Below are 15,263 nucleotides of genomic sequence, written 5' to 3'. Positions count from 1 at the left end.
GATGGAGAACCTGTTGCCTGTAGTGTTTGGCCTCTGAGGGGCTGAGGTGGAGCAGGTGAGGGAGGAGACAGTGCTGATGATGCCCTCGTCTTCTGGCATCAATACATCAGCACCATACAATGGCAGTCCCATGATTTTTGGATATGAGGGTAAAATACAAGTGTCTGTATGCTCTCTGTACCAATAAAGACTCAATATCAGCCTATCAGCAGAAACACAGATATGGTATTGTGATCATGAGGACTGCTACACACCTCTGTATGTGTTCAAAATAAAGGAATGCACTCTTATGCTTATCTTACTATCTCACTGATGAACTGCTACATACCAAGACACCACTGACTTGAGACTAAAGACCAGGTGCAGGCACTTTCTGCTTCCTCAAGGCAGCAATGCGCCTCCTTAGCACCTGACTTGACTTCATTTTAGGACCAAAACACCAACAGGTCCTCACAGAGGCGCACAAGTTTGCTCTCTATTTATGCAACGTGGTCGCTGGACATTTAAATGACGATTACGTCTGGGGGCACTGTGCTGCATGCCAGGACGCTTTGTGCTGGGTATACAATAGGGCCCACGTTCTTTACTTGAATTTAATCTAATCTTGTCTGTCAGATAAAAATGTCGAAACTTGATAATTATGGATTGAAAAATCTACTGTTGATATCAAAAGTCTACACACCCTTTGATTAATCCCAATAAAGATCAGCTGTTCTAGGAGGATTTTCATGATGTTTCCTCAGTTCATCTTACAACAAAAGCCATGGTCCACAGAGAGCTTCCAAAGCAGCAGAGGGATCTCACTGTTGAAAGGTATCAGTCAGGAGAAGGGCAGACCGACCTTTTAGTCTCGCTTTTAACTGAGTTTTCTTCTTCTACTTACTTACTGACTGACTGACTGACTGACTGACTGACTGACTGACTGACTGACAGACAGACAGACAGACAGACAGACAGACAGACTGACTGACTGACTGACTGACTGACTGACTGACTGACGGACTGACGGACTGACTGACTGACTGACTGACAGACTGACTGACTGACTGACTGACTGACTGACATACATACATACATACATACATACATACATACATACATACATACATACATACACACACACACTTACTTACTTACTTACTTACTTACTTACTTACTCACTTACATACATACAAACATACATACATACTTACTTACTTACTTACATACATACATACATACTTACATACATACATACATACATACATACATACATACACACATACATACATACATACAAACATACATACATACTTACTTACTTACTTACTTATTTTATTAATTTATTTATTTACCTATCTATTTATCTATTACTGTGCTCTCTTTGTACTTATGCCTTGTACAAAGAGAGCACAGTTTACCAAAGTCAAATTCCTTGTGTGTTCAAGCATACTTGGCGAATAAAGCTGATTCTGATTCTGATTCTGAACTGTAGTGGACACCAGGACCATTTTAATGTATTTAATGACTGCACATTGTTGTAGGAGAAAGAAGTGAAGCAGAGAGGATTCTGTACAGGATAGTGGAGGGAGATTCAGATTTGGAACTTTCAGATGAGGAAAAGGATGAGGAGGATGAGTATCAGCCTGTGATAGGTGTAGATGATGATGAAGAAGGAGAGGAAGAAGATGCAGGAGAATCTGATGAGTCAGAGGCAGAGAGGGAGCAGCAAAGTCGTCGTGCTCTGTGGGCCAGGACTAACTTGTATGTTTGTTTTAGTTTCAGGCTAATGTATTACACTTTATGATCATGTTAGATTATTGTAGTATTTGTACTGTGTAAATGCTGTTAAATATATGCAAGTTACCTAAAAATATGCTTATAAAGTTGGTCAATAGGGAGTCATATCATATCCATGACTGAAATTACTGCATTAATCCAAATTGATGTTAAAAAAATTAACTGTTACTCCTTTTATTAACTTGAATTTTTTTTGTGTTTTTTTTTTTGTTTGTTTTTATCATCCATCAAAACAGATTCACACCTGTGCTACCTGGGCTTCCTGCCTATCAAGATGACCCTAAAATCCGTCAATACTGGAGTCCAATCCAGTACTTTTCACAGTACATTGATAACAAAATCTTTGAGGATCTGGCAGCTTTTACAAACCAAAGACAGCTGCAAACTACAGGACAGTATATAACATATATATATTCTATTTGAAGTTGTTTTTCTGTACAGCCCTTTGTGTTACAATGCCATTGTATGAAAAAAATTTATAAATAAAGTCTGATTGATTGATAAACAGACTTTACCCTTCCAGCTCCAGAGAACAAAGTCTGTGTTACGTCCAACTAAGCTACTTTCCCATCCATGTAGGTCACAGAGAGAGGACAGCAGGTTGCAAAGGGTTAAACTGATGATTTATTTTTCTGCCTAGCTTTTTATAAAGGAAAGAGTCCAGCAAGATGCAGCCTTCATCTATAATAAGGAGTAACACCTGTTGCAGCAGCAACTGAGGACAACATGTGAACCCAACTCATCTTCACACAGAGGGGCAGGTTTTGAGGTGTTAAGTCTGCGGCATTATTCCTAGTCCTACTTTATATCATCCTCACATTAAAACGAGTTTGAAATGAGTCCCATAATAAGGTGCAGTTCACCACAGAGAAACTTACAGTCCCTGATGAGAGCTGTGATGTAAAACCTCCATTTAGAAGAAATTCATTTTCAATTTTCACCAAAAAGGCACATTCACATTTATTCACATGCATTCACATTTATTAAAGACAGACATGTTTACAGTAAACCACTGAGAAGATGTCTGGGAGATATGTGTAGCCTGTGTCACTGCTGCAGCCTACACTTCCTCCATTAATATCATGATGGAGTGTTTTTCTCCAAAGCTTCAGAGACAGAGAAGTTCAATATCAATTTAGTGGCTTTCATATCCATCCAGTGGATCCATATGATGTTTCTGTGAGGGACAACGCCATTATGCTGTATACTGCTGGACCTTTGCATAGAGGGATGGTGCTATTACTCACCCTTTATTCTCTCTCCATATTAGACCCATTCATTTTATCATTTCTCTGGGCTTCCCTCCCCGTAAATTCATCCAAGCACTTCTACACAGGCCTTATTCCCGTCCATTTCCTGCAGCAGGGGGTACTTCAGACTCCCACAGATCTCTTAGCATTCTTTCTTTTCTGTAGGAATACTCATCCACCACTTATTCTATTTTCAAAACTCAAAGAAAACCACAAAACCACTACTATTAATGATGTTTGGTTTGGAAAGTGAGGAACATATCCCCAAATTTAAAAGATATTAAAAGGTTTGCTAAAGACTTTAAAAGGATGAAATGCATGAGTAAAAAGTGTGACTGTGCTCTCCTGACTGCATCATGAGCCAGATAAAAACAAAGTGGATGCTCTTTCATAACTCTGCTACGAACAGATGTTCTAGTAATGATTAAACCCTGATCTCTGTGCCAAACGCCACGCAGCCCCAATCTCAACATTTAGCTTCTCCTGCTCCGCCTGACGAAACGGGCAGTCTAACTCAATTAGGTCACAGTGATTAACGTGTCAACAACTTGGACACAAAGTCAACAGGGCACACAAATAGCACCGAGGCAGAGGACAGAATCAGGCTCATTGATTGGTGACGGATCAATAACTAGAAGAAGCAATAACAGAGTTAGCATCAGACTATTGCATTGTTCTCTTACTGACATCAACTCACTTTGTTTTGCTAAAGTTATGAGGACGCCTCTCGTCTGGACCCGTTTGTTAGAATTAAGAGATACCTCAGTGGAACAGCAGAAACAGCTGTTCTACAACCATTTCTAAAATGGCTCTTCCTGTCCTGATCAATCTGATATGATCCCATCTTCTGTTTGCTTGAGGGCTGTGCAACAAGCTGTAAACTCAACACTATGCAACAAGCTGTAAACTCAACACTATGCAACAAGCTGTAAACTCAACACTGTCTTATTATTCCTTCATTATTTATCATGCAGTTATTTTGTTAAATGGTTTAGAAAGCAGTCAGTCCATATTTGTAGTTTTTGCTTCTGATTGAAAAAAAAGTGCTGCACTGACCCAGCCGCAACCTCTGGTCTCAAAATATGAGTCCAATGCGGAAGTGCTAAAAACTGCAGTTCATCGAGTGTCCACTTGAGGCTGGCTACGGAAGTACCAGAAACCACATACACACCAATTCAAAGAAGCCGATCTTTACAGCAGAAATAAACATGTTTACAGCCTGGTTCAAAAACGGAGTGTAGTGGAACACTACACACTGTAGCTGTTGGCTAGGAGGCTCAAAGCCCGCCTCTTTACGTCACACTCACTCAACAGCAGCAATATGGCTGCCGCCGAAGATTGGCCTCAAAACAGCGCCTCAGAAGCAGATGGGTGACGTCATGGACACTACGTCCATATTTTATACAGTCTAAGGTGATGAGCTTTAAAATCCAAACAAGCTAAAAGGTGTGGTGGAAATCTGGAAATGATAGACTCAAACAACAACGGTTTGTCTTTGTGAGCTTTATTCCGGCCTTCAGTGAGCTTTGCAAAGCGGTCAGCTGGCAGAGTGATCTAACAACCGAGACAAGGTCTGCTCAACTGACCCAGAGTGAAGATACAACACGTTACTTATCCTCTTCAGAGAATAATATTAACACATCATTGAGCATCTTCAAAGAACTGTGAGACAAACAACACCTCTTGCTTGCCTGGTCACCTTCCTGACTTCTCACCTTATGACCTGCTCCTCAACCATGGGAACAGATAACAATATGCAAATCACAGAAGGTTTGGTATGTGTGAATGTTTCTAGCTTCTGATCAAAGCAAGAACAACATACTGTCATGTCTGTATTTTTCCCACCACAAAGGCTATTAAACATTCTACAGGGCTGATGAAGAAGGTACACTTTTCTCTTTTCACATCGTAACCTTTTCTCTTCTTTAATATCAATAAATGGTTTACTGAATAAGCTGTTACTAACATAACGTTGGGATTAACTGGAGCCCAGACTTTGAACCATGCCCCCTCACTGTTAAGGCACTGTGGCTGAATGCGAGATACTTAATCTTCTGGTGTCGGGGCGCCGGTGGACTAGCGGTCTAAGCGCCCCACATACAGAGGCCATAGTCCTCCACCACCATTTGCTGCATGTCTTGCCCCGCTCTCTACTCCCCACATTTCCTGTCTCTCTTCAGTACTATCAATAAAGGCAAAAAGCCCCCCCGTTTGGTTTGTGTTTTTGATCAAGGCAACCCCGCCCCTCGCCCCTGACATGAGCGGTTTGTGGTTCTAGACCAGCAAAGAGTTGGAGCAGTTTGCCCCACTCCGAACCGGCCTTGAAACTGCCTCAGTCGAAAAGGGGTAAGAGAGACCACACTGCCCTCAAGTCTTTCAGCAGAGAATTGCTGCGCGACACGGACACATCGACGCACAAGTATGTGTTGCTCATGTCCAGCTGCATAGGGGTGACGTAGAAGTACAGTTGTGCTCATAAGTTTAAATACCCTGGCAGAATTTATGGTTTCTAAGGGTAGTTTCTGTTGTCTTTATGATATAAAAAGAGTAAACACTGTTGTTTGATAAAAATTTTGCTTCACCCAACCACTAACCATGAGTGAAAAAAAAGTTTTTCTCTTATCATTCATATTCTCTGAAAACTGGCCAAAAAAAATCACAAATTCTGCCAGGGTATGTAAACTTATGAGCACAACTGTATATATCAGCCTTGACCTTTCTACTCTGTATATTTAAATCTGAAACTTTATCACACATCCACCAGAGAAACCCCACATCTAAGCTTTAAGGGACTGGGATATATGACTGAGATGTTATGTTATACTCAGGGGTCTAAATCTCAAGTAGTCTCATAAAGAAATCACTACGGTGCACTCTGCATACGGAGGGAGAGAAAAAAATAAAGTGAAAGAGAAGGAGGGAGGCGCAGCTGGTGGCAGCCAGAGGACCATCTGTTCATCACTCTATTAGCACACACACACACACACACACACACACACACACACACACAAACACACGCACGCACACACACACACTTGAGCTCCTCCTCAGACACTCACATACACACATGATTCACCTTATAGCACACATCTATTTCCTCTCTTTTACAGTTCATCTTTCTTTCCTGTGCCTCCGACACGTTCAGCCCTGTGAGACGGTCCTCCCGTACCGCCCAGTCATTCTCACAGTCTGACACACCACAGCAAACACGGCAACAGCTTGCTCTACACTGGATGTGTGTTTACAGCACTGTGCAGAGATGTCACCTTCTTCCATAACAACACTACATATAAAGTACAGTTCAACTATCACAATGACACACTCTCATTACACCTGTTCATCACCCTCCTCAACACAAACAGGCTGTTACGTATAAAAGATCATTCACAATTTCAGTGTTTCAAAGATTGGCAACCACTGACATGTCAAACACTTCAAGGTCATTCATCATGAAAAACTCTGATCAAAGCTGGACCGATGTGAGCATGTGCAGCTTTTTAAGTTTTAGTTTTAGTCTGGCATCGTCATTTGTCACTCACCGTACATCTTCCCTTCGTCTGACAGTATAATCTTCCTCCTTCCACATGGCGGGTAGATGGCCAAGGCCTCCTGGAAGCTCTGCTCGATGTCAGGGCTCCAGACTCCCTCAGGGTCTCCGTCCATGGTCTTATCCCCTCCTGAGTCACTCAGTCTGTCCATGTCCTCCCCTCCACTCTCACTGCCACTCCAGCTACTGCGATCCATACTGGCAGCTAACGTTAACCAGCCGATGTGAACTCAGCACGACTGATGAACGCTTACAGGTAAGAGACGATTACGATAGAGAGCCAACGCTTACACGACTGGTATTAATAAACTCCCAGTGGGGTCAGTCTGCAGTGGCTATCTACCACATTAACTGCTAATTTGACAGTGAAAATGCTAATAACTAAACGCAAAGAGGGACGGTGGCTTGTAGACTGCGGACAACTCAGCCAGGGGGGGGCAGAAATCCAAAGTCAGGCAGCAGAAACCCTAAAAAAGACAAAAAGACACAAAAGAGTTGTGTTAGATCAAAGTATCAAAAGGTGCATTTGGACCAAGAGTTCCGGGGTCTTTTAGCCTCCAGAACTACTTTCCCCTGAACTAAAAGGTTCCTGGTCCCCCATTGTTGTCTGCGTTTCGACCGCGGGCTGAAGTCCCGGGTAGATTGTGTAAATCAGGCCAGTGACGTATGGAGGAAAAAAAGTAAATGCACTACACCACCAGACCAGTAGAGGGCAGTACAACAAAGAGGAATGCCATTCATCACAGATGACAGCATAGAAGCAGACGGACAGGCAGGTATCATTATGAGCAACATAACAGTTAGCCTGTTAGCATGAAGAGACTCAGCTGGTCTGTTTTAGATGGTGCTATATTTCATCACAGATGGATTCACTGAATCAACACGTGAGAGGAGATAAGCGCGAGTAGCAAAGACGTTTCAACACGCCTTTAAAATCCTTTTGAACTCAAAAAGCCGTGGCAGAGATCGGCCGGTGTTTTGGTTTAAACAGCAACCCTGTTAACTGGAGACTTTCAGCCGGATGCATCCCTCATAAACGTCTTTAGACGATCATTAAATATCTGATGAGGATATTTTGAAATCTTAATAAAAACTAAACTAGTTTGCATTCCCAGGAACTCCCTCTGTGTTTCAACAGCTGTGTAAACTCCACAAACACTGACACGTTCAGCTGAAGGTCTCCAGTTTACAGGGTCACTTTGAAAACCATAACACCGGGAGAGACGCATTCACGGTGGGCTGAGAGAAGACTACTGTTACAAGCTGCTAAATCAAGAGAATCACAGCTTCTTCTTTTGAAAAGTACACACACATACAAAAAAGATAGAACATATAAAAACTAATGAAAGAAAGAGAAATCAAGAGAATCACAGATGTGTGATGTTATTGTGGACGGAGGAGGAATAAAAACACTGTGCTTAATCTACCAATCAGACACGTTCAGCATTGCAGGCCCCGCCCCCCAAAAGTCCTGGGACCTTTAAAAAGTACCACCCTCCTAGCAGGGGCTTTTTAGGAGGGAGATTATCTACCCCTGAACTAAATTTAGACCCTGGGTCCACATGTCGAAACACACGTAGTTCAGGGGTAAAGTTCCACTGGCCGAAAAATGCCTTAAGAAGTGACTCCATACTTGTGGCTCATATTTGTCCTCAAAGTCACACTTTTGCATTCACTAGGAGAACTAAATGAAGCAACAGAAAGTCACGGTTTGACACAAAGACTCATGCAAAAGTATTTCTGAAACTTCCTAATGGTAGTCAAATGCACTTTTCCCCGTGTAGTTTGTTTTCCCCTTTTAAATGTTGATTTTGAACATGTGATGTATAGGATTCATCATCCAAATGCAGTTTCTTCACAAACTGGGTCATTCTCCTGTGATTCATGCTGATATTAAGACTGAGAAAATGTTTTTTTAGTGCTGCTTTAAGTTCTGATCGGCAAATTGTAGGCCGGTATCACAGCTGCTGGAGGGAAATTATTGCTTCTTTCATGTGGGAAATTGCCTATTTTGTAAAACTGTTGTAGTTGCCCAACAACAAACCCACATGCACATGGCTAAGTGGAGAAAGAGAATGAGGGAGAGGCAGACAGAGGCCACTACGACACACGGCTACAAAAAGATTTAGACTGAAAAAAGGAAACTGAAGCGGCTCGCCAGCTGCCTACAATTCTTCTAAAATCCCCCACGGTAAACAGCAGGGTTGGCGCCGTGCACATCACACTCATACACCAACATATGCACACACACACAATTACAGTGCCAGCTCCTTGGGTGAACACATGTCATTCTGTCTGGTCTTATACTGTTCACACTTCCCATGCCCTGTCCCTTGCCACAGCATGCACAAGCCTGCGGTGTGAAGTGTATTTCAGTGTGTGTATGCTTTGTGAGTCTGTGTGTGTCTGCCTGGCTAATTTTAACACAATTGCACTTGACAGTGAGAACACACATATGCAACTGAGCCATGTAAAGCAGCAGGCGACACAGTGGATGCATTCTAACCCTGCCTGCTCACTTGAGTCCAGCTCGGTGGTTTTTAACACCTGAGGGAAAACACTGTGAGGCAACGAGAAAACAACGAATCCCAACCACGAGGAACGAAGGCTTTACAAGACCTTTGCTTTTCTCTTCCTCCTGTTCTACTACGGCAGCTTTCCATTCAAACACAAACTCAGTCTTCAGCAGGGTATATGATTGAGAACAATGGGCATGATTTGTTTCATCTACACAGAGTGGGTGATTTCACAGTGCAGCATGGGGCTCAGAAGTAGAGTAGTCCTCTTAGCATGCATCAGGCTCTGATCAGGGAGGATTCACGTCACAAGATTCCTCTGATGAGAGGTTTTAACTGAAACACTGCCACAGTGTAATCTAGTTCTCCACTGTCAGTATGCTCGGTATGTTCTCAATAAATAAACATTTCCCAGGAATATAACAAATGTAATACTTCTATTTACGTTGGAGTTTAAATGAGAGCAACTGCATGACACAGTATTATAACATTTTAGCAGCCTACTGACACGCCGGTGAGTCATGTGAAGCACTAAGCTTTCAATCAACCAGACTTTATTTATAAAGCACTTTTCATATTATGACATTGTAACAAAGTGCTGTACATAAAAACAACTTCAAATACAATAAAGTAAAAAAAGAAAGATATGTATAAAAATAAAAATAAAAACATAAGATGTTAAAACTCCACACAGGAAATTAAACTCACCAAAATAAAATACATTTCTAAGATAATAAAACACTAAAATAAATACATAAAATAAAATAAATAAAACAGTGACTAAAATCTGAACTAGATCATAAATAAATAAAGTAAGGTGAAATATAACTTCTGGATTGGGCCCAGAGAAGTTGATGAATTTTCTGGGTCATGTAGTCTATAGTTTCCTTTCTTGCATTTGTGGATGCAACAACAAAGTGTGTCATCAAACAATAGTTTTTGGAAGTGAAGACTATGGATACCCCTCATTCTTTCTAATTTTACACTGAGGAATATTACTCTGAAACTGTTCAACTATTTATCACGCAGTCTCTCACAGAGTGGTGAACCTCTTCCCATCTTTACTTCTGAGAGACTCCGCCTCTCTGGAGTGTCCTTACTAAATCCAGTCACATTGTAAACCTGTTGCAAAATAACCTCATTGGTTGAGAGAAGTTTCTCAATATGCTTATTGTTTTTAAACCTGACACAACTTACACAAGTTTCCCTGTTCAAACTTTTTTTCATGTATCATAACTTTAACTTTAAACATTGTGTCTTGGTATTTCATTTAAATGAAGATATATATTTTCTAATAAAACAATTATTTTCAACGTTTCATTAATTTTCTTTGCACTGTTTTCAATTAAATAGAAGGTTTAAATAATTTTCAAATCATCAAATTGAGTTTTTCTTTAAATTTGACATACCATCTCAACGTTTTGGGAATCAGGGTTTTATTTAATTTCAATATCAAGGCCCTCTATAACTTCGCTCCTCCATACCTCTCTGAACTTCTCCACATCAACTCACCCAGCCACACTCTCAGGTCTTCTTCTTCCATTCACCTAACTATACCACCGGCCCGCTGGACTACCATGGGGTCCAGAGCCTTCAGCCGGAACTCCCTCCCACCAGAAATCCATAACATCGACTCTCTTTCCATTTTCAAATCCTGTCTCAAAACACATCTTTCTAAACAGCCATATTCACTCTGACTACACCTCTTCACTGCACTGTATCTGATCCTGTTACTTTAATTTTGATTTATTAATTACTCAGCAACATGTCTTGTTGATTTTACCAGCCTCATTTTATATTGTTCTTTTTTAAACTCTGCCCTGTACGGTGACCTTGAGTGCTAAGAAAGGCGCCTTTAAATAAAATGCATCATTATTATTATTATTATCATTATTTATTATCCAGCAGGTATGAAGCACATTTGCGTTCATTTAGAGTGATGTTGCTGTCCTTTGTTTCATCTTGTGTTCTTAATTTAATTAAGAGTTCTTCAGGGCAGAGGAAAGAGCCAGCACCACACCCTGGACCAGTTTAGAGTCATGGTGCAGGAGCTGGTGTACACATACATGCAGATTTTGTGGATGCACGGAGAGCAAGATAACAAAATGGATTCATCACCACAAGCGGTGCTACAGGACTATTTGTAATCTGTATCTTCTTATAATAAGAGGAAGAATTCATGATGAGTGGAGACAGCAGAGAAACAAAGTTTCAGGGTGAGCGGAAGAATCAAAGTGAGGCTCAGGAGATGTGAGCAGGAGAGGGGCCCCACAGCAGATGGACACTGAAGAGAGACATTAGTCACACAACAATCAACCCTGACTGGTCAACTCCTCTGCACACTCAGTTCCCCTCCCCTCATTGTATCTCTCTGTCACCAGGCAGGCCTGGGCCGCTCCAGCCAGGACAGCAGGCTTCATGGTGTCAGTGCCAGCCCTCAGGAGAACACACACAGGGCACCCTGCCACAGTCCTGCAGCTGCCTTGGACCCTCACACTCTCTCTGGGCCGTCTTTCTTCCTCTTCCACTTCTTTCTTCCAGCTCTTTTTTCTTCCAACTACATGTAAATACTGGTGAGCATCTCAAAACAGGCCAGGGAGGTTGTTGTGAGATGTTATACAACCGTAAGTGTCTGCATTACAGGAAGGACATATGTCTGGATGTGCAGTGTTGTGTGTGTGCATATGTATGTGTGTGAGTGTGTGTGTGTGTGTGTGTGTGTGTGTGTGTGTGTGTGTGTGTGTGTGTGTGTGTGTGTGTGTGTGTGTGTGTGTGTGTGTGTGTGTGTGTGTGTGTGTGTCAGCAGGGGGTCCTGTTGGTATACAAGTTGAATGTGTTATCACAGACTAGTCAGTTCCTTTTCCTCTTTTTTTTCTTTTTTTTTGGATCACTCAGCGACATCTGTTTTAACTGCTTCCAACTGTGCACACACACACACACACACACACACACACACACACACACACACACACACACACCATGGTTTTATACAAGAGGATTTTCTCATAATCCTTAAAGCAAACATTGTTCCACTTTACATTTGTTGTCATGTTTTAGCGGGGCCCCGCGGTACAGATCTAATTATTCGGCACTTGAGGTGATCTTTTTCTTTTCTGCTTATATAAGTTTGTTTGTTTTTTGTTGGTCCAGGACCGTAGAGCACAAGACTCATTTATTACTTGTGTATGATTAAAGCAGCTGAGCAGATTCAGGGGTGCGTCATTTGTCTTGCCACTTTGCAGCCTCCACAGTGGACACATCACTGAAGAACACTTCACGTTGTTTTAAACGTCTGAGTGTCTTTAAATGAAGGATTTTAGCCAGAGCTGATGAGCTGCCTGTTTAACTACTCCTCTCTGTTTTTAACATTACTTTTCAAAATCTATTCACTCTGCTGTATTTTTTATATCGACCACTTTTTCTGTATCGCTCCGTCTGAAAGAGCTGAGTTATGAACACAGCTTCTTAAAGTATGTGTCAGAGCAGAGTTTTCCTGCAGCTCATAAAATGCTTTAAAGCAAGGCAAGCAAACTGAATCAGCTTTAAGATACTGACAGACCAACAACTGATGTTGGAAGGGCTGAGACATTAATGTTACACTAGGCTTAGTATCAGTTTATTTTATTCATTTAACCATTATTTAACCAGGTTGGTCCCATTGAGATCTAATGTCTCTTTTTCAAGGGAGACCTGGAACTACTGTGTTGTCTATTGAGCTTGCCACAGTGAAATCATGACTTGCATGAGACGATTTAAAACTGTACTGAGAACAAACACAATTTTTAGTCTAGGGCTGGGCGATAATTCGATAACAATAATTATGGTGATATAATTTTTCTTGATATAAATATAAAAAATGTTTGACAAAATTTGATATACACATGTAATAATACCCCCCAGCCACTTAAAATGGAGGGGGTGCTTATGAGTCTTAAACGCTAGGTGCCATCCAAGAGGAAGACAGAGGAAGAGGATGGCATTGAACAGCCAATCATGTTGCAGGGTTAGAGGTAGGCGGGGCTTAAAGACATTCAGAGCAGAATGTAAACACAGCTGAGATGAGTGACATGACACTGAAGAAAACTGAAAACCTAGCAGCTCAAAGCAGAGTCATTAATCTGACACTGAGTCGACTCTGTGTTAACTATTAACTTCATACACTTCATTAAATCTACTTTCAGGATGTGGGTAAAGGAAGAGCACAGAGACAACTTCTACTGTGGACTTGTTTAATGTCCACCACGACCGTAGGACAACTAAACACTGAATAACCGTGATGCATTCACTGCACTGTGGGAAACAACATCACTCGCCCTGTAACCCTTAGTAATCTTAAAGGGGACAACAACTCAAAACAATCCTCTATAAACTGATACACAGAACACAATTTGATATATTTGTTGTAAATTTAAATAAATAATCTCAACCTGAGAAAATAAGAATCTACAAACTAAAACTTCACAAAAATCTCATCTTACATTAAAGACCTGCTTCCTGTTAGCACCGTCAGAAATGATGGATTCAAGAAGTTCATCAGAAACTAAATCCAGATACAAACTAACAAACTGTCTTCAACTTTCACTCAGGAGCAAAAATCTGACTTTAACTTTAAATGAAATAATGATTTGATATTTATTGTGATAATTATAGATATCCACTGATATGAAATACTTTATCATGATAACATCATTTTCAATATCGCCCAGCTCTAGTTTAGTCTCCTTGCTGATTATTTAAAACATCACTGACTCATAATAAGGTATAGTATTTCTGTGTATAGCCTTTGTAATATTATGTCACTAAGAAGTCCTAAATGTGACTGATGGAGAGGTCGGCCAACCTGAGTGAAGAGTTTTAACCAGTGTTTGGTGTACAGGGTTTAATATCAATGTTGGGTGTTGTACACAAACTGAAATCTGCAAAGTAGATTTAATCTAGCATGTTTACTGAATGCACACTGCATTTCCTCAATCAGACTCCCAGCTCTATGCACTTTGACTTGACCTTGGTTCCATATGAAATTAAATAGGCCTCTCTTCAGCAGATGAGCCGCCCCAAACAAACACACTAGGGACCATCGTGCTGCAAAAGTGGATAATGCTGTTTGTAACGAGCTCCAGTCCAGTCAGTTTAATTATTACAAGGCACACGTCTGCATACATACAATTATCAAGAGATAAAGATATTCAACAATGTCATTCATTTATCATCAAAATTAACAAAGGGGTTTCTTTGCTTTTTCCCCTTAACCTTGAGATATAACCTGAGATGAATGAAACTGTGTGAGTATTTGCAAAGGGTGTAACCCCAGACTTTTTAACAATCTTAATATTAAATTAATCTTTGTGTGATCTTAAAACATCTGTAAGAACTGTCTTTAAATACTGTTTAAGTTCTTTTCTTATTATAACTTCAGAACATTGTCACAGTGAAGCCCCACCTTCGGACTTTCATATTGATCCTGCAACGGTGTATGATTGATGTCCCAATGTAAGATTTCACATCGTGTTGCAGGAGCACCACTGGTAAACACACAGCTGGAGCTTCACACACACATGCACGCACACACTCAGTTTCACACTGATCCTGCCTTGCCTCTGTGATGCCTGGCACATCAGTGGGTCGACTTGGTCCCGCCATTACATCTCTGTGACATTCATCAGGTACGGGATTTACATCGAACAGAAAGCAGATCTCCTCCATCATCACCATCAAATACACACACTCACAATAATTCATATTCAATGACATCAGCACGCAGTTTGATGTGAACTGATGGTCTCTTTTTTAACCCACTTTTTTATCTAATATATGACGATGTTGTAAAAATGATCCACTTGCACACAGGTCTGTGAACAGGTCTGTGAACAGGTCTGTGAACAGGTCTGTGAACAGGTCTGTGAACAGGTCTGGAGTATGCATGCCAGGTCAGACGTTGGTGTTATAACTTAATAATTCTTTCTTCAACAGAGCAGTGTAAACTATTTCACTGTTGATAATTAAAACCGTATTAGCTGACTGAAGGTGTTGCTCACAGCGGAGACGCTAAGCAGGGGGCTGCAGATGAGTGACAGGTCTCCACGAGCGCCTTTTTTCCCACCGCCGGACTGATTACTGATAATCAATCCAACTCAACTCAAACTGTATTTATAGAGCACATTTAAACAACCG

The 15,263-nt window shown here is 41.1% G+C and overlaps 1 protein-coding gene across 1 annotated transcript in view; it reads right to left on the bottom strand.

The window, feature by feature from the left end:
• Nucleotides 1-15,263, bottom strand: part of tead1a (TEA domain family member 1a) — a 62,353-nt gene that overhangs the window by 31,117 nt on the left and 15,973 nt on the right. Inside the window, exon 2 of the mRNA XM_034684813.1 lies at nt 6,569-7,043. Coding sequence (XP_034540704.1) covers nt 6,569-6,773 — 205 coding nt within the window. The 5' untranslated portion in view covers nt 6,774-7,043. The remainder of the gene's footprint in view (nt 1-6,568; nt 7,044-15,263) is intronic.

Source organism: Notolabrus celidotus, chromosome 6 (assembly GCF_009762535.1).
Source record: "Notolabrus celidotus isolate fNotCel1 chromosome 6, fNotCel1.pri, whole genome shotgun sequence".
NCBI lineage: Eukaryota > Metazoa > Chordata > Actinopteri > Labriformes > Labridae > Notolabrus > Notolabrus celidotus.
This window is presented reverse-complemented; position numbering and strand designations above follow the sequence as displayed.